The sequence below is a fragment of the Strix uralensis genome, chromosome 7 (assembly GCF_047716275.1).
Source record: "Strix uralensis isolate ZFMK-TIS-50842 chromosome 7, bStrUra1, whole genome shotgun sequence".
Lineage (NCBI taxonomy): Eukaryota > Metazoa > Chordata > Aves > Strigiformes > Strigidae > Strix > Strix uralensis.
In genome coordinates, this window is record NC_133978.1 from 22523036 (window position 1) to 22541848 (window position 18813).

General features: G+C 41.3%; 1 protein-coding gene across 3 annotated transcripts in view; it reads right to left on the reverse strand.

The window, feature by feature from the left end:
• VSTM4 (V-set and transmembrane domain containing 4) overlaps nucleotides 1-18813 on the reverse strand; it is a 42865-nt gene that overhangs the window by 14461 nt on the left and 9591 nt on the right. For all 3 annotated transcript variants that reach the window (XM_074874853.1, XM_074874854.1, XM_074874855.1), the window contains exons 3-7: nucleotides 13910-13978; nucleotides 12325-12432; nucleotides 8187-8220; nucleotides 3065-3171; nucleotides 2150-2211 (exon numbers count right to left, since the gene is read on the reverse strand). In XM_074874853.1, the coding sequence (XP_074730954.1) occupies nucleotides 2150-2211; nucleotides 3065-3171; nucleotides 8187-8220; nucleotides 12325-12432; nucleotides 13910-13978 (380 nt within the window). The remainder of the gene's footprint in view (nucleotides 1-2149; nucleotides 2212-3064; nucleotides 3172-8186; nucleotides 8221-12324; nucleotides 12433-13909; nucleotides 13979-18813) is intronic.

Below are 18813 nucleotides of genomic sequence, written 5' to 3' on the forward strand. Positions count from 1 at the left end.
AAGCTTGCTGAAAATCAAGAAAATGTTTCATTTAAATGAATTTGATATGTCTTTTTCTCTGTAATTATTACCATTTTGTATCTTCATTGAAACTTCTACTTCAATTAGTTTAATTTCCTCACTGAAAAACCATTTAAAAGCATAAAAAAATGATTTTTTTTCTTTTTTCTGAGAAGACTAAAACATAGGGGTTTAACCAACTGTGTTGTAAAGGGAGGTAAGAGGAATGGAAATGGGAGACAGCTCTGGGGAGTGTCATACCCAGCTTCTGAATGTGCCTTATAGACTGACTTGGGTTTACTTTGCCCTTTATTGCACTTTATTGCGATGTGAGTTTGGGTCTTGAAAATCCTTTGGATAGTATTTGTTGGATTACTTTTTGACTTAAAAGTAATACATCCATAGATTGCATGTTTTCTGCAGGCTGCAATGTGTCTCCAGGTGCACTCTGAGGTGAAACATGAAAGGTGAAAGAGCAACATATGGAAACAGCTGCCAGACTCGAGTCCAACAGTAAGGCATTAAAACTCAGTCTGCTGGCTGCACACAGTGTGTGGATCCTCAGTCACGCTAGGGAAGACAAAGCTGATTTCCTTGTTTGAAAAGGCTTTATTCCTGTTCACCTCCAAAGAGTTTGAACCTTGACTGGAGTTGTGCAGCAGGAAGGGAAGAGCCAACAGTATTTGTGGCCCATATCCTTGGATTTATTCCAGAAAGAAAAAGCATCTGGAAACAGATTTACCTCAAGTTCAGCATGTGTTGATGTGCTTTATTGACCTGCAGGAAGACCCTGAGTGCTTTAACTGATGACAGCTTTTCCTAGGAGGGCTGAAGACTAACTGTTTTCTGATGTAGCTGAGTGCCTGGGCACACTGATTAATGCAGTATGTGCACGGCAAAGGGTGGCTGTCATCCCCTGATGCCAAGTGCTCTCATCTGTGTCTTTGTCCTCTTAGCCTAGCTTTGGCCTGATGCAATTACCTACATGGATATAAGGTTGTTTTCATGGACTTTTAAAACTCTGCCTCTTCCTCTACTGAAACCTGACCTGTATGAGCAGAGCCTGGCCAAGGTGTAATCCCTGCAGGACCAGAAGAGGAGAGGTGAGCTCCATACTCAAGCAGCAATATCACCTAAGATTTTAGCTGAGCTGTTCTGAAGTCACCTGGCATTATGCCCAGGTATCCTGGGTTGTACTCTGACTATGCTTAAAAGGGCTGAGGTTATTTACTGACAATTGGTGGGAAGGTTCCCAATTCTAACCCTCATCTGAAAGTGAAGCCATCACAGAGGCATTTGGGTTATTCACATGGCCTAACTAGGCACCCACCTTCACCTAAGTTAGGGGGTTAGTCACTCTGGGCTCTCTCTACTGACAGAGAAGGGAGAAAGGATCCCCAAAAGGCAATTCAGAGCATCTAGTCTGAATTAGTAGAAGCATCAGGCTCCTACTCTAACTCATCTCTCTATTGACTATGTAGGGAGACTAGCAGACCACCCTCTTTATATAGGCAGCTGAAGTTAGTTGGTATAAAACTCTGTCTCTATTACCCCTGGATGTTTTGTTCAGGGACTGCTTTGCTACTAAAGCAGAGAAACATCTCTCCATCTATTTGATTTGTCTGGCATATATCCGCAGGTTTTTTTTCAAACAGAAACTCATATCCAACAGAAACTGTCATGAGTTTTCATTAATATGAGTTATATACATACATTTTATTCCTGCAATTCAGTTATTCCTGACTTACACCACTGTAGGGCAGAATCAGGCTCCCCATTTCTGACTTAAAAAGTCTCAAAAGCAGTGTGACCAGTATGGTTGTGATTCTGTCAGTAACCGGTATTTTTTCTAAAGCATCAGCTGCCAGAAGTATGTGAGAATCAATAGCAGGTTTCATTTAAGAACAGGCTAAATTTGTAGACACGACGACTGCTAGAAAGCTGGAAAACATAATCCAGTATAATCTAATGCTCAAAATGAAAAGAGCCAAGATAATTAATTCATCACTTGAAAATGTATTACTTAAAAAAAAGGACTTGTATGATTTTTAAGCCAATTTATAGTTTCTGAACCTAGAGTTCTGGCAACATTACAACTGTATTGAGAGAGAAGAATATGGAGAAAATAATGTCATACAAAATTACTTACCAGGGTCAATTTTCTTTGAGGTTTCAAGAGCTTGGGCTTAGGAAAATTATTGACTATTGGAGCTATGGAAATAAATATTAAGGGATCATTTCATATTATCATCATTCACTGTCATTTTTAGTACATACATTAGCAATTTATAAATTACAGATTAATAGTGGATTAGGAGCAAATTCATGTACTTATACCAGAGTTTAACTTACTTCAGTCAACATATTTTACAGTGAAGTATAGGGCTTATGAATTAGAATAGTTCATAAGATTAAAGAGTATGATATGCAAACATTCTGTTTGTGTGCAGAAGCCAGAGCAAATATACCCCTTGAGAACTGATCACTTGTGATCTAACCCACAGTAAACCTTCAGGTCCTTTCCCTCCTCTTTCCCAGTGGCTTAGCACTGGCAGTAGGGCTCAGAAAGTACACCCAAGAGTTTGTGAGACTGACCCCAGAGGCAATTGCAAATCCTATTCGAAAGTGAGGTCCCCAAGAGGTTGATCTTTATCTGCTCATCTTGCTTGACTTCTCAAGTACACCTGCAATTTTAAGAGTGCAATGTGCTGGCTTCCCTCAGTCTATCCCCAACATGAAATTCCATCTTGTCTAAATTTAATCTTGTCTTTGAGTAGTATGAATATTGCTACAGAGGTTCCCGTATCTCCTCTGATTAGTTGGAGCTGAGACCTCTTGCTTGAACTCAGTGACTAGCTTTTCAATAGCTAAAGCTGCAGGGAGGTGAGACCCTGGTCCCAGCAGCAGGCACAGGCCATTTCTTCCCCCACCGACGGCAGCGAGCACAGGTCTTCTCACAGGCAGAGTCAGTGGCAGAGTGCAGGAGTCCTGACATCCCACACTCTGCTGTCCCTCCATGGTTGTGCTCGAGATTTGAAATACCTCTGCATCTCTGTTTGCATACCTTTTGCAGGGATGGCTGGTGGTTGCTCCAGTTTCTCTTTCTTTTTCTTTACCTTCTTGGGCTGTAGAGGGGACATGCTTGTCACACTGGTAACTGTCTCCCCGGAGCTGCAAATCAGAGGCCCATATGTGAGGGAAAAGTGAAGGCAATGGAGGGAAAGACAGTTTGTCTCAGTGAGTTCATGCAAACACATCACCTTCCACTTTTGAGAGTCCCTGCCCAACAACTTGTATTTTGACCTGGAGATATACTGAAAAACCTCCTACAAGGGTTGGAAATGCTCTGGGTCTTGTATTTTTTCAATCCTACAGTCTGGCTGAGAAACTCATGAGTCTGATCTGTCCTGGTGCAGAAAATGCAAAGTGTCAGGTTAAACTCGTTCCATAGCACCGATTCCTTAAAAACATGTATGACCCCACTGGTGCACCCAGGATGAGCTTGTACCCAACTGTCCTCAAGGGCCAGAGGCACAAACGGCTTAGGTGACTTGCATAAGCTCACACAGAAAGTGTACAGCAAAGCAAAATCTTTGATGCAGTTTCTGGGCTAAGACTGGCTGAGGGGCCAGCAGGCCAGGAGGGCGTGCAGCATATCTTCAGACAGCTCACAAACCCACATTTGAAAAAGCTAGCTTCTTAAAAGAACCCAGGGTGGTCAGTGTGTATAAAATGGAGAAGCTGTGCCCCAACCTCTAAACTCGGGCATTCTCTAGTACATCTGTGCTGAAAAAGCACTAGTAGGAATGAGGAAGAGTACAAGCTATACTGTAAACAGACTTCTGTCCAATAAAGTTTCTGTGTTTGCACTATTTCAGTTTAACATCCTCTAAGTCTGGGGTTTTTACCCTTAGCATCTTCAAAAGCCTGAGTTGTAAATCCTGCTTTGAGTATTTAGGGCTTGGATATGCAGTCAGGTTGCAGCAGTGTCACCACGTGTCAGCTGAGCTGTGGTAACTGTGCAGGTGCTCCTAGCTTGCAACTAATGGGAAATAATATTGTATTGGCTTAACTGGTAATGAAAGAAATTTTAACTTACAGCTGGGGTGGGACGAGAGTGTATAACAGTTAGTTATGATGACTACGGTGGTGGAGATGACTTGGTAAGCAGTTGCCGCTCAGATCCATCTGACCATGGGCTCACCCTGGGCAACCCAGTATGGTTGTGGGGACCTTTCTGTTCTGTGCTGATGAGTTACACCACACAATGGGATCCAACCAGGGTCTCCATAGTCATAACACTGACACTGGTTTCACTTAATTTTAAATCATTTGTCCCCAGTTGCTGTTCCTCTCCAGGTTCTTTTGCATAATGAAACATTCTCTTTATATTAATAGAATAAAATATTCAAACTGGGCCAAAGTCTTAATGAAAGTTAAGATATTTCAGCTATTGCCCACACAAGAATAACAAAATAACGGATATTATAATTTTACACAGCTGTAAATCCAAATGAATGTCACTATCATTGGTAAAATTACTCTGGATTTACACTTGCGTGGATTACAAAAAGACTCTGGTTTGCTGATTTTCCTGAGTTCTGTTCCATGCACTCAGTCCAAAACATATGTTTGCTGCTAAACTCTTTTTAAAGTGTTTAAAAGGTAAAATTTTTTCATGATTTATAAATAAATCACATCAATTATGTAAACTGAGGATTGCATTAAAATAATTTCAAAGTCTGCCTGCACTATTGTGAACCTATCCCACAACCATTTGTTTCTATATTAAAATCAAAACATGAAATGGTTTAAAACCAGCAGGAAATGAAACTGTCCTGCCAGGCTCCATTGCCCAAACACAGCAAACTGCAAAGAACAAAGAATACCAAAAAGGGGACAAGAATGATTTTTTAAAGGTTTTTGGTTTTACTAATCCAAGGTCATTAAGGCACATGTGTAGTTTAAAGATACTATTATTCTGATATAGCTACTTCAAGCACAATATATGAAAAGGCTTACTGTCAATTCATTGCATTAGCTATTATTCCTGCTTTGCCACTGAAAAAGTGAAGCTACAGAGAAATGTATTTGTGGTTTACGCTTTTCTTTTAAATGCCAGGGCCATACAGGGTTAATTAATTCTGGGCAATACAATAACTGTACTTGCTATCTTAGAACGGAGCTCTTCAAACCAAACAAGGAGGCTCAGAAAAGACTCCTTGGCTCTGAAACACTGCCTCTTTGTGAGCTTGTCTTTTCCTATGTCTAAAAGGAAAGTTAGTTTTTTATCTCCGGCTCCAACTCCAGCCTCCTGACTTCTATTTCAACAGTGTCACATTGTGCATTTCTTGAAGGATCTAATGAGTTTTTAGAGAGCAAGAAAAATACAGGAGTTTGGGGAAGAAACCTGTGGAACGTGTCTAACAATCATGGCACCAGGACAGCAGTTTCCCTGGAGGTCATGGCTGTCCCAAGAGCTGGTAAAATCCTACAGTTTTGGCTTTGCTATCCTTATTAGAGTCAAGGATGTGGGACTTTTCCTGTTGTCAATTAAGTCAGCTATTTCCTCTTGTCAAAGATCTGCAAGGGGATGACAAAAAAATCACTTGAGTGAGATGGGAGCTGCTTTGATATTTTCCAAATAAGGGAGCTTTGTGAAAAGGTGCCAGAGATGGACTGAGTACTTGGTTCTGGTTCGGTCTACCAGAATTTGCTCCTATGATGTTAGATTGCCACTGTGGAATCAAGATGTCAAGATGGACAGCTTTCTGAGGTAAACAGTTTTTTCACCTCAAATTGTTTGTCTCCAGAAGAGCAGCCACTGAAGGACTGGAGAGTTTAGGCCAAAACAAATATAAAAGACAGAAAAAAGCAATTCTTATTTTCAAAACTACACCTCCTGGGGGTTTCTGGATCTGAAAACTGACAGAATGATCTAATAACAAGGAAGATAATAATAAGGAGGATATTTAAAGAAAAGAAAACCCCAGAAAATTGAATTAGGTGGTTTGGAAAACCCAAAATAACTGTAGTTTTTATTTAGGTATTTATTTTTAAAATGTGGGAAAGAAATGGTTTTGGTTAACTCATTTTTTCCCTTAATTTATTATTGGTCAACCAGCAAAACAAAACCTAAACATTTGCTTTGTTCTTCTCAGGAAATCTGGATTTAATTTTCTTTTCTACCAAGGCCATTTTGTGAGACCTGGGGCAAATCACTTAGCCCTTTGTGCTTCAAATTCCAATTAAGTAAAAACACCATTATGATGTCAAGACATGAAATATTTCAAGATGCTTAGGTATTACTGCAGTGGGAGTACAGACATTTCTTAGACACTGGACTATTAATGTAATTTTGAAACTGGATTCTGCCCTGAGTTTGAAATATCACTAAGGGAGTTGGAGCTGAGCCTTTCTAATCAAGGCTGAATTTTGCACAGCGTAGTCATTTTGACTGGCAGGAATCTCATGCAATTTAGTTCATCAGTTTGGTCTAATGGAGATTTAGACACTGGGTTTTGGGTCTAAATGTTCTGAATTAAGTTCCAAGACAAGGAATGTACAGGTGAAGAGAAATGAGTTCAAAGGAATTAATGGTTTGTGTTTTGAGCAGAGGGTGGAAAATAAACAGTACCAAGTGCAAAACATAACAAAAAGGATGATACTGGTAGCACTTTCACAGCTATTTACTTTTAAAGCTTTGAAGTCAGTGCACTTTAGACATACATTTGTGGGATCGAGGCTTTCATTAGCATATCTTGTCACAGTGAAATACATGAAACCATATTTTTATCCATAAATAGTCACACATTTCTTTTGCGTCCAGAGACTCTGTTTTACAGTGAAAAAATCATGTTGGCTTGTTTTCTCCCTGCTATTCAGCCTCCTAAGTTTAGTGTTTGCAGTAGTATCACTACCACATCATCTACTTCCAGAAAGGCAGATTCTGTAGTATGAGTCTTTTTATCTGACTGCCATGCTCCGTTTTTTCAGTCATCTTTTCAATTGGGTCTCATTTTATTCCTCTTGTGTTCTCTACCAAACTACTTTGATTTCCTCCCCCTCCCCCTTCTTTTTTTTTGTTTTTGTAAATCCAACTTTGTCCCAGCAACCAATAAAGAAGGGGAAAGAGAAAACATCCAGGGAAAAATGAAAACTGCTGAGCTGTCTCTGTAAATATCTGGTGTGATGCAATGGCTGGTCAGGGTCACAGAACAAAGATCTTTCCACAAATAATATGAAAGTTTTGGTTTGTACTGGCCTCTCCTGAACTCTCTGTTGCTTTATTGTGATTTCACTTACATCCGAGTGTCGGTTAGATTGAATACAGTGATAATCCCATGAGAATGCAGTAAAAATTACACTATTTGAGGATCTAGGGTATGCTACACTTGGCATTGAATCTCATAGTATCTAAAAAGATACTAAGAGAAACAGTATCTGTGATACCAAGTGATACTGGATTTAAACTACAAGACTAAAACCACATGTTTTATGTCACTGAAAACTGGGAAACAGCTGTTCTTCTGTGTTGTTATGAGGCATCCCTCTTTAATCTTATTTGTTTGTAAAATACTTCTGTCATCTTTTTTTGCAGTTCCAGCAAAATTTATATCTCAGGAAAATCATATGATGGAAATCAGTTTTAGAGCACCACAAAATAAAAAACCTTTGGCAGTTGGTATTTAAAGGGACAGTGATTAATGACTGCAGCAGAAGTAGAATTTTTCCCACCGCTTGGGAGTCTTCAGCTGGGAACAGACTGTGGGGCCTTGAAAATCTGCTTTTGAGCCCCTGTTCCTGGGTGCAGGAATCATTGGGTAACATTGTGGTTTGTTCTATGTACATGGATGGTTTAAGTCATTACCATCTGGTGAGCTGTTGGGAAACACTAGAAAGCCACACAGGATGAAAGGAGGCTTCTCCAGAAAGCAATTTAGACCCTCAAGGAGAGGTTTGTCACTGAAGCACCTGCAGGACCTACAGCTAGATACCCAGGTAGATCTCCATTACCATGCAGAGTAGATGTTAGCTTGCAGGCATGTTCATGAGTCATGAACCCGGGACTCTTTATCCTCCTGTAGGCGTTTTGGAAAACATTACTCATCTTCTTCAGCATACATAGGAAAACAAAACCAGAACTGGTGCCTTGGATTATAGTAAAGAGAAGTGTAATCTCCTACCTGTTCTGGGGGCATTTCACCAGGTAGTGCTTCACTGTTAAAGAAAAAAAAAAAAAAAAAGAAAGAAAGAAAATGTGGCTTCACACCAACACAGAGTATGAGTTACAAATGGGCACTGCAGCTAGACCTGTGTTGCTGAGACTGTGGAGCTGCCAGGTTGCTACACTGGCAGAGCTGCTAATCATCACCATACATTATACTGTGCATTAAATTGTAGTCTGAACCAAAGGTATGGCTAGGCTTGGGAGAGGGGAATGTATCAAACAACACCAAAAATCTGCTGTGGAAGTGCCGGGCAACACACATTCCAGTGGTCAGCCCAGCCAAAAGACAGCTTGCTAAGGAAAATCACAGCAGGCCAGTAATTTTACTTTGAAGACTTTTATTTCCCTTGTGGTGCCTCTATTTATTTCCAGAAGCCTGAAATAAACCATTCACCCACAGGAGCCACTGCTGTTCCTAATGCAACCTAGATTGTGGCATAAAGAGATTGCCTCCTGGGATCAGATCAGAGGTACAGTCCAGTCACTATCCTGTCTCTGACAGCTGTGTGTGTGAGCTGTAGAAATCCTCTGCTTTGTATTCCTTTGAATCAGTAGTCCTGAGCAAGGACAGCTCCCCCACTGCAGCCTTTTAGGAGCCAGGGTTATTAAGATGCTCTTTTGTGGCTTAGTGGCTTCTGTGCTCTGCCCAAGCTATGCCACGTGCTGAGTGTGGAGACATGCAGGCAGGAGGAGAGGCTCTAGCTCTTCTGGTTGACCTACTGCCAATTTATTTCTCAGAAGGAAAAGAGGGTGCATCCCTGGGCCATGACATGAAGTGGAATACAACACAGACACACCCCTCGCTTCATGTTCTCCATTCTTTAAAAAGCCATGAAAACCAGACAACAGTGCACTTACATGACTATGCCCCTCTCTACAGTAAAGTTTTCATATTGGGTCTTACCTAAATTCTCCCATTCTAAGGAAGCTACACAGCTCCTAGGGGTTGCATTTTAGTCCTAAGGAAAGGGGAGCTGAGAGCACTAGGAACTGGGGCTAACACAGGGCCCATGTCTAAGCCAGCCAAGACAGTGCATCAATCTATCTGTCTGGCCTTTTTCAGATGTACAGGAGAACAGTAGGCCTGACCCTTCAGAAGTAAAAAGATGTTTATGTACACTGTTGACATGCTTTTGAGCATCTCTAGGTATGTATTATTTTGGTTTGCCCTACAATACTTCAAGCCTTTGAACCAGGGTTTGGGAAGAGCAACCACTCCTGTAGCAAATGGGCATAGGCTTCTACCAAAACCACAGAGGGGTTGCCAGCTGCAACCATTGCTGCTTCCCACAGCATCCCATAGTTGCCCTGTGCTATGGGCCAGCCCCAGCTGCAGGGCCAATCCAATCAAACTGAGGGACATCTTTGGTGAGGAACCGGGTTCAGTATTACCCTTCTCATGTCAGAGTGCTGAGGTGAGCCAGGATCTGCTCAGGTTTCACAGACAAGCACTCCAGACAGATCATCTCCAGCATCATCTACTGCAAATCCCAACTTTTAGTTCAGGCATGAGTTGCTCTTTGTCCCAGGCTGAGCTGTTCTTGTAGAGGGCTGGGCAGAGTTTTCCCTCCCTCTTCTCCCTGTGCTCACTTGGGTGGCTGCCTCCACTCCCTGTACGTGGCAGGTGGAGCAGGGCAGGGCAGGGCAGATTATCCTCCTTGTGTTAGAGCTGAAGAACTGGGGGAGGAAGCTGGAGTGGTGGGAGAGTGAAGGGAGTTGTTGGTGTCTCTGACAGGGGTGGGGTGGCTGGAGAGGTTCAGGGAGGAGCCCTGATGGATATTTACCCAGCAAGGTAAGGTAAGGTAAAGTAAAGAGATAGTTTTGTTTGTCCTGGGCCTGTGACCTGGTCTCAAGGGGAAGAGCAGAGCTAGGCTTCTCTTGGAGGGCCTCTGAGGAAGATGACGTGGCAACCACCTCACTGAAGGTGGAAGAAGGCTGTGCTGGGAGGCTTGGGGAGATGCAGAGGGAGGATTGCTTTGCTGTTCCTGTCTTTTCTCCTTTTCTCAAGGAAGGATGGACTTCATGATTTCACTGCAGGCTCTTTTCACATGAATACTAGCAGCTACCTAGTCCAGCCCAGGATGGAGGTACAGAGTGATGACTATGGAGAGGAGGTGAGATAATGCTTTTTGAGGAAGGATGCCTTATTCTAACAGTCTGAAGGAGAGAGCACTGCTGTTGGCTGACAGGGTAGGTATCTTGTGGTCAGACCGTAACCTCTGGAAGATGCCTCTAGAGAGGGTAGATGAATGTTGAGGGAGAAGGGGGCTCTCTGTGCCCCATGTCCATATGGCTGGGTGGAAACAGCACCTCCCAGGGAACTGCAGCTCCTTGGGGCAGAAGTTCAGGGCTGAGCTTTCTGCCATGGCCCAGAGGCTATGGGGAGAAAAAGCAATATGGGGCTGGTGGAGACTGTGTCTGTCACTGATGCTTCTTCCACTGCTGCTTCAGAAATTTTAATTCCCTGATGCTTGACTGGATGCTCTGGAAAATACTTTGATCAGGTGGTCCTAGCTGAAAGACTTGCCTAAAAATCTTATCGTAGTATACTGAGTGCCTGTCTGCTAAGCTTTATTCTGTTATATTTCCATTGAATCTATAAGTTTAATGCTGCCAGTGTTTACTGGATAATGTTAAAAATCTAAATAAAAATTTGGTGAAGCCTGCAATTATTCAGATATTAGGGTAGTGAAGAAAGGATTTAGCAGCTCAGAAGAAATTACTTTTTCTCTGTTGTAATTACTGTTTCTATATTGTATTCTATATTATTTCTATATTTAATTGGTGTTGGTTCAATGTAAAGAGACTTTTTCTCCAAGCTGCATGTATGCTTATACCAGTGTAAATCAACAAAAACAGAAGTAAAATCTAGCCCAATGTCTGACCGAGAAAAACCAGGATACTTCAGTGTGTCTAGTGCTTGTGGCTTCAGGGTGACTCACCATGACCAACATACTTAAGTGTGGGTACTCCCTTGGCACAAAACCTTTGTCATCACTTAACAGGGTAGGAAGAATAACATTGATCTTGCTCCTTCCGCTTGGCAAGCAGAGTTGTTGAGTTCAGTTAGCATCAGAGTTACTCTACCGTGTGCACTACCATCAAGACAGAACTGCAGCCTGAAATGTGTTTGTGTTCAGGCAAGGACTTCTGTATACACCTATTTTTAGTTTACATGTCTTCTCCCTTGTGTATCTGAGTCACTCATTCCTTCCTGGTATGTGTGTAGTGCTGAAGAGGCAGCAAAGTCACGATTCTCTCCTGTCACCAACAGGACAAATCACTAACCAAGCTCTTTTTGAAAGCTTCTGTTCAGAGACGGTCCTCATGCTCTCCTACTAACATGGTGGCTGCTAAGCATGCTGGTATCATCCTCACAGCTTGAGTGAGGTCTCCAAATAAACCACTCTTCAACCAAAATGAAAGTAGAGCCTGCACTGGCAACTCCACAGATCCTAAATAGCACTTTTGATTACAACAGGGCTGCTTTCATGCAGATGTAACCTCTTTGATAAACTCTCTCTGAGGAAAAGAATGGAACAGTAATCCTTGATCTTGAAAGATTATTATGAAAAGGCAGATCTGAATGATGCAATGATGCTTTGGTTTCAAAGAATGCTACAAACAAGAGAGTGCTAATAAAAACCCCCATATTCCCAAGAATATTGACAGCTAGTCAGGAAGGGAGAAGAAAATAGAACAGAATAAGACAGCTTTGAAAACCCTCTAAACATCTGCAGAAATGTTACTCATGCAAAATTTTAGCTAGATCTGATCAGAATGCAATCTAATGATACAGCTCTTAGTTTTCTTTGAAAGAAGTTCCAACAACCTTCAATTTATGTTTATGCAAAGCTGAAAGATTCTGAAAAGTCCAAAGCAAATTTAAAATGAAATAGCTATCCAAAGGGAGTAAAATGCCTTTGTTCTAGTTTTGCTGGCAGAAATGTTTTTTTCTACCAATATTTGGTTAGTTTTTATTAAAACCAAGGCAAGGAGATCTTTCTCTTTCCTGCTTTTTCTACATTCTCCTTCTTCCCCCTCTCCCTCTTCAGTAAGGGCCTTGAAGTCAGCAAGAATGACATTTCACTCACCTGTGGATCTCCTCTTGTTCAGAAGTGACTGACAAAGAATGACCAGTGTAAAAAGGAGGACGCTGATGATTCCTATTGAACACACAAACACTGCATACACGTACAGATCTGAAAGCCAAGCATATATGATGGTCAGTGTTGCAGCTGTATGCTTCATGTTTACAGGATAGAAAAAAGTTACATCTACAAAATCTAAATGGATCCCAGCCCAAAAGATTTAGGGTAACAGTTCAGAAGTAATTTAACCCCCTTGAAACTTTCATATACTACCCTGTTCAGTTTAAAATTTGGTTGAAGTCTTCATAAATGCAAACAGGTGTAACTACACCTAAGAGAGCTTGCTTTCAGGAGGGAGAAAAAGGCTGGTTTGGGTGGTTTTCTTTCCTTTTTTTTTTTTTTTTCATGTGGCAAACAAAAAACCAAAAGGACTTCAGTTGGATTATAACCCAGTTCAAACAGCTGTACATTTTTTTAAAACAAGCAAACAAGAAAAGTGGCGGTGGGGGGACTGCTGACTGGCTGAGGAAAAAGGAAGAAAATCTGCGATTGTTTCTTCTGGAGGCAGCACTGGCTTGAAATTTTTGTGGTGTTTTTTTTTTCTTTTTCAATCTACAGCCTCAGTCTCCCTTTATGGCTTTCATTCAGGTGCTGTAGCACATTCCCAGTGGAGCTGACAGGAGCTGTACCATGGCAGATCAAGATGGAGTATTTTGTTCAGGAGAAGAAATCTTTAATGACTTATTTCTGCTTTTACTAGAACTCTAAATAGAGTACTTTAAGGATGCTCTACCCATTAATGTCTTGAAATGTCCTTAGGGAGGTATATTGGCTTCTTTCCTGCTTCACAGAGACGAAACTAAGCCTCAGAGGTCAAGTGTTCTTGTAGAAAATAGCATTGCTGGAACTAGACCCCTGACCTGAAGTTTTGTGCTTTGTTCCCCTTACACACTACAACAATATAGTTTGTAAATTGTGGTTTGAACAGCAACACTCCCCACAGAATCAAAGCCATCCTGCAAGCAAGTACTCCTGCTTGGCAGGCAATGCAGCAGCTACAAATGCCACAGTGGTGCTTCACTGGTGCTCCAGGTTGGGGTTGGAGGAGGAGGGAATCCCAACTGTGCAAACTCTGAATTTCAGTCTCCTGGAACAGTTGTCCACTAATCTACACAGAAAATACTGCTTGCCTTGAAACTTAAGGGTGCTTTAAGCTGCTCTTGCAGTGCAGAGCATGTTAGGTCAGCAGTTTCTAAGGTTAGTGGGAGCATAGAGTGCTTGGTACCTCTTCAGACATGCTCAACACCTTCCTGGATAAGGGTCTGCATTTACATTGTGTGATTAGCCAGGCATAGGTTATTTTCCCATTGACCATAACAAATACATGAGAAACTCACCTGGTGCCTTCCATTCTCTTTTCTCCAAGACCCCTTATACTCTGTGGGATGGTTTCTCAGGCAAGGCCTGAGTTTGCACAGGAACTAGAAAAACTGCTCCTGATTGGGGCAATCAGGGATTTAGTTGTCCTGTAGCATTAGACTTAACTAATATCTTATATAGGACCAGTAGCAGTTAGATGCATCTTTACCTTCAAAAAACTTCCAAGCTTCATGGTTTTCCTTGAAAGTGGGAACATCACAAGATCTTGATGAAATCACTGAAAAAAAGCAAAGAAGACATGACAAGTACTGAAAATGCGTGGCATAAAAAGTTGCGACCTCTTGAAGTAAATGTAGTTCTGCCTTAGACTTCAGTACACCAAGATCTTGCTTTATCTCACAGGATAACTGCTTTTCAATGAAACACTTCAGTTATAAGACACCATTATAAAAATGTCTTCAGCAAATTTCATCTGGCTTGGCAGCCCCCACAAGTGCCATGTGGCTTGAGACTGCCTCCCTGTTGTCATCTTATTCTGGGAATATGCAATGTGTGGCTCTTCAGTACAAAGTTAGAAGCAATGAAGAATAGCAAGAGAATAGAAACACACTTTAGAAGAGCCTAGGCCTTAGAATAGAGTGGCCATGTGCTTGTAAGGTCTGTAATGGCTTTGGGGTGAGTATCCCAGGGAAAAATCTGCCATTAATGCTGTATGTAGGTGGTTTTATTCTGACTCTGCATTCTCAGTCACCCAGAACTCGTACCTCTAGGGTTGCAGTTGGTGTTTCTGTCCCAAAACAGCCTGCTTCTGAGAGACAAGATGAGTAACTTTTGCTCAAGAGGATGGGAATTTATCTTCCCTTGTGGTTCTATACTAAGAAGGATTTTAAACACTGTAATCTATTTCTAAGTCTTAGAGGTTAAGGAAAAAAAATAATTGGAAGAGCAGTAGCATTAATGAAGGACACAGCTCTGAAGGCTTCCTGAGAATTGACTTGGAGTCAGCCACATTACACACCACTTTTTTAAAAAACAGGGAAGTCATTCTAGAAATGCTTGTCACTGAAGTAATCTCTGCCAACATGATAGAACTTCCCCAGCTTCAGACCTGACTCTGTAGGCCTCTGATTTTGTCCAACTTGCCTTCCTTCCAAAGCTCTTATGTATGTCCCTTGGCAGTTTGACCTTCCCTGCAATTCCTACAACAGCACCCAAATAATACATTGAAATACCCGAAGTGAGAGCACTGGTCATATGTTCTTCTTCTTCTTACTTCACTCAGAAGTTGGCTACTATGCCCTGCCTTTTAAAGATACATGGATGTGATACCTGCCCACCTGCAAAAAAACCACCCATAGATGCATGGATTTGCTGAAGCATGTCCAAATGCTTCAGAAACTGCATACCTGAGCTAAAAAGCATTACTCTCAGTGGACTTGGCTTAGATGTAGGAACAGACTAGGCTGAACATCTTAACTAATGTAAACTGCTCTGTCACTACTGTATCAATGGCCACTGACTGTTGAGTGCAGAAGAGCTGTTCTCAGCCAGCGTAATTCCCCTGCCTATGGGTGGAAGTTTTATCCTGAGAAGAAAGACTGCATGGTCACAAGTTGTACCAGCTCACCTTTATAGCCTAGAAAAAAGGGTGACTGAATGACTATGTTCTAACTCAATTAAGAGGGAAAATAGCTGCAGAGTTTGTACAGAATTCTCCTGTTTCAGAAGGAGGAATAGACTAGAGAGCTGTGGGCAAATGGATGAATGTCCGTATCGTAACAGCTGTGCAACCTAGCACTAGAATCCAAATTCTCTGACTGCTGGATCACTTTTCAAAAACCCTCTCTGCTCTCCTCAGCCACATTGTTTATGCACAGTGGCATTTTTGATGACATCAGATTAGATGACGTCACTTATGTTAATCCATGATTTTTCTTCTGCTAGCAATCATTGCATTGGAATAGGAGTCTGGATGTCCTCCAGATTGCCAGGGAGGTCTGGACCTCTAAGAGAGGTTCATGTGCCAAATCATTAAAGGACAAGTATCTTACTGGACAGAGAATTCATTAAGGAATGCCCTGTAGGGATGTGAGGTGTAGGGCTAATTCAATGGATATGGAAGTGCTTTCAGGACTAATCTGTTTAGTTGTGAAGAATATTTAAACAAATCTACTCATTTGTTACACAAAATCATCACATATGTAGAGTTTTGGCAAGTATTTCAGAATACCTTCCCTGAAAAAAAAGGGCTTTTGTTCATTTTGGGAGAAAAAATAAGTAATCTTGCATTCCTGTATCTTGCAACATTCTTACTGTCAAACGCCACATGCAACTAATATTTAACAGAACTCAAGACTGTTCTGTGGGAAACTCTGACACATAAACTTCCCAACAAGACATGTTGCTGTGATCATCTCCACTTGTCTGTGTTGTCCATGCCCATAAGATTATACTTGGACTGCCTAATTTTCTGTTTGTCCTCCTACATGTAGTCCCTTCTCTTGAATTGTAAACCATTTGGAACAGGTATTGCTCTCCCTAAGAGATATGCAGTACCTTGCATAGGGGGCTTGAGGGATTACCCAACTGTAAATGATGATTTGGAGGTGCTGCATATTGTTCTGAGAAGGTCACTCACTGTTTTGAGTTTTCTTATAGGAAGGCAGTGGGAGAACCATCCTCCTGATGTCTTTTGTTCCTCAAATAAACTGGTTTTGGTGTATTCTGTACTAAAATTAAGATCACTAACTTGTTTTTAGGCTAACATTGACCACACAAGCCCAGGAAAAGAACAGATGCCTTTGATAAGAAGATGGGGGAAGGGGAAAAGGTTCACCTTAGCTTAGAGGGAAGATGTTGAATGGCTGGAGTAGGAGACACTTCTTGGCAACATCAGGACATGGATTTCTCTTGGTTTTACTACCAAGATTCAACAATAGCCTTTTTATAAATCCTATTTGATGTCTTATATTCACTACACCTAAAGGGGCAAACTGCAACAGTTCAAATTTCAGCTGGGCCTTCTGAAAACACTGCAGAATTGCTGTAGTTGACACGAGTCCATGAACAGAAGACTGTGAGGACTCCATCCCCATCAGATGAGGCTCCTTTTCTGTCCCTAAAGGAGAAGCCAAATATGTAGCTAAACTTTTAACTGCCATCATTACACATTAAGGAACTGCAGTGCGTAAATAAATTGTTTTTCCACAACTCCAGTATGTGTATCTGTATAAATTCATATGTTGCAAGAAAATGCATTTGCAACTTCTTAATGGTCTACACAAATTCATACCTGCAAACTTGCTAGCAAATAACAAAATCTGAATATAAGTTAATAGCAGTAGATACTACGTACCCAGCCGTAATCTAGTAAAGTCTTTTGCTTGCATAGTGCTATGCTTGGTGGCTGATAATGTCTATGTACTGACCTACCCCAGGATTTTTCTGCTTCAAGAGCAAGTCAGATTTTGAAGAAGCAGAATGATCCTTTTCCATTCCCTCCAGAAATCTGTGTCTTACATAGAGAGCTCCTCTTCCTGCGTGAACAATAAAAGGGACCTAAATGCTATTTCTGCATCCACTTGATGTGCAAGGTTGTAAGAAATTTGCCTGGTGCTTTAGCATATACTATTTTGAATTTGGGCATAACTGCAGACACATTAACTGGAACAAAATGTTAGACAAGACAGCAACTGTGATATGTTTGAACACTGTTACCTTATTTGATAAAGCACAAGCAGTACAATTTAAGTATCCAAATGCTTCAGGTAATTTGTATTGCTCCTTTTGTTGCATCCTGGATCTAACTGTAATATAAGTAAATCCCTTTGCAATAAAAAGTGTAACCAATCATAATATAAAATACAAAATGTGTTTGGAAGAAATTTCCTTGAAAAGCCCAAGTGTTACCATTGGGGAAATTGGAGACTTTATCACCACGCCGAAAAGAGTTGCTTTCCCTCCCATGTGTAGCAAGTCCTGTACTCTCACAGTGCATTAACCAAATGCCAGCTAAGGAGGTCCTTTGTTTCCCATAAAGAGGCTTTTAGCGATAAAACAGTTGCTATGGCATTTAAAGATATGTAATTTTTCAGATGTCTTTTAGTCTCTTTAATCTGGATGTAGAATTAGAATACTCTTGGGGGGGGGGGGGCAGGGTGGTGGTGGTGTCTGCCTCAGATCTCCACAGGGTGTATGTATTTTGGTGTGTTTACTCTGCAGGTGGGCTGCCTTCCTCCCTTGCCTCCCTTCCTGCTCTGCTTTGGGTTACCTCTGAAGCAGAGAGAAGGAATCAGCTGACCAGACAGTGTGAGAAAAATGAAGTCGTGACTTTCAAATCCCCACCCTGATTATGTATTCACAAATGCTACTAAAAATCAGGGGAAAAAATGGAATTTAAGGGCTGGACTGAAAAGTTACAGTCTTTCTTCTTTGCAACAACTAAATTGATCTGAACCCCACACTTTAGCTAGGTAGAGCAATGAGACGTTTCTGTGTTATAGACACCAATAGCCTGAGCAGCTATGAAAGCCTATTGAGTGGCTTTTTGTGAGGAGGGGTATGACAGGTGGTCTGACAATATTTTATATTGCTTTTTGTTTTGCTGCCATTTACCTGGAACTTGTCATTCCCTTTCCAAGCGCTTCTGACAAATCCATATGTTTCACTACAGGCATTTAAGAAATTCAGTGACTGAAAAAACACTCTTTAAACTGCTGACCTGCCCTATAAAATTACATTATCACAGGAAAATCCTAAAAATTATTCTCCATATGATTTTCTCTTTTTTTTCTCTTTTTTTCTTCCCACAAGTCTAGTTGTTCGGCATTCCTTGAGCACATCTATCCATCTACTTTGCATATCCATCCATCTCACAAGAAACACATTACTTGTTATCCATTCTATCTTTCAATGTACTACTCTTCGAGACATCTATCAGGTCTGGTGCAGAGGATCTGAGGGGAAGGGTCAGTATAGTGTAAACCCACAGCTGAAACAGCACTCTCCTCCTTCTTCTCTCAGTATCTTGACACCAGATCTGGCCCCCTCTAGCTCCCTTCCCTCAAGTTATCCTCAGAAATTCTCCTCCGAAGCACTGGAAAAAAAGTGTAG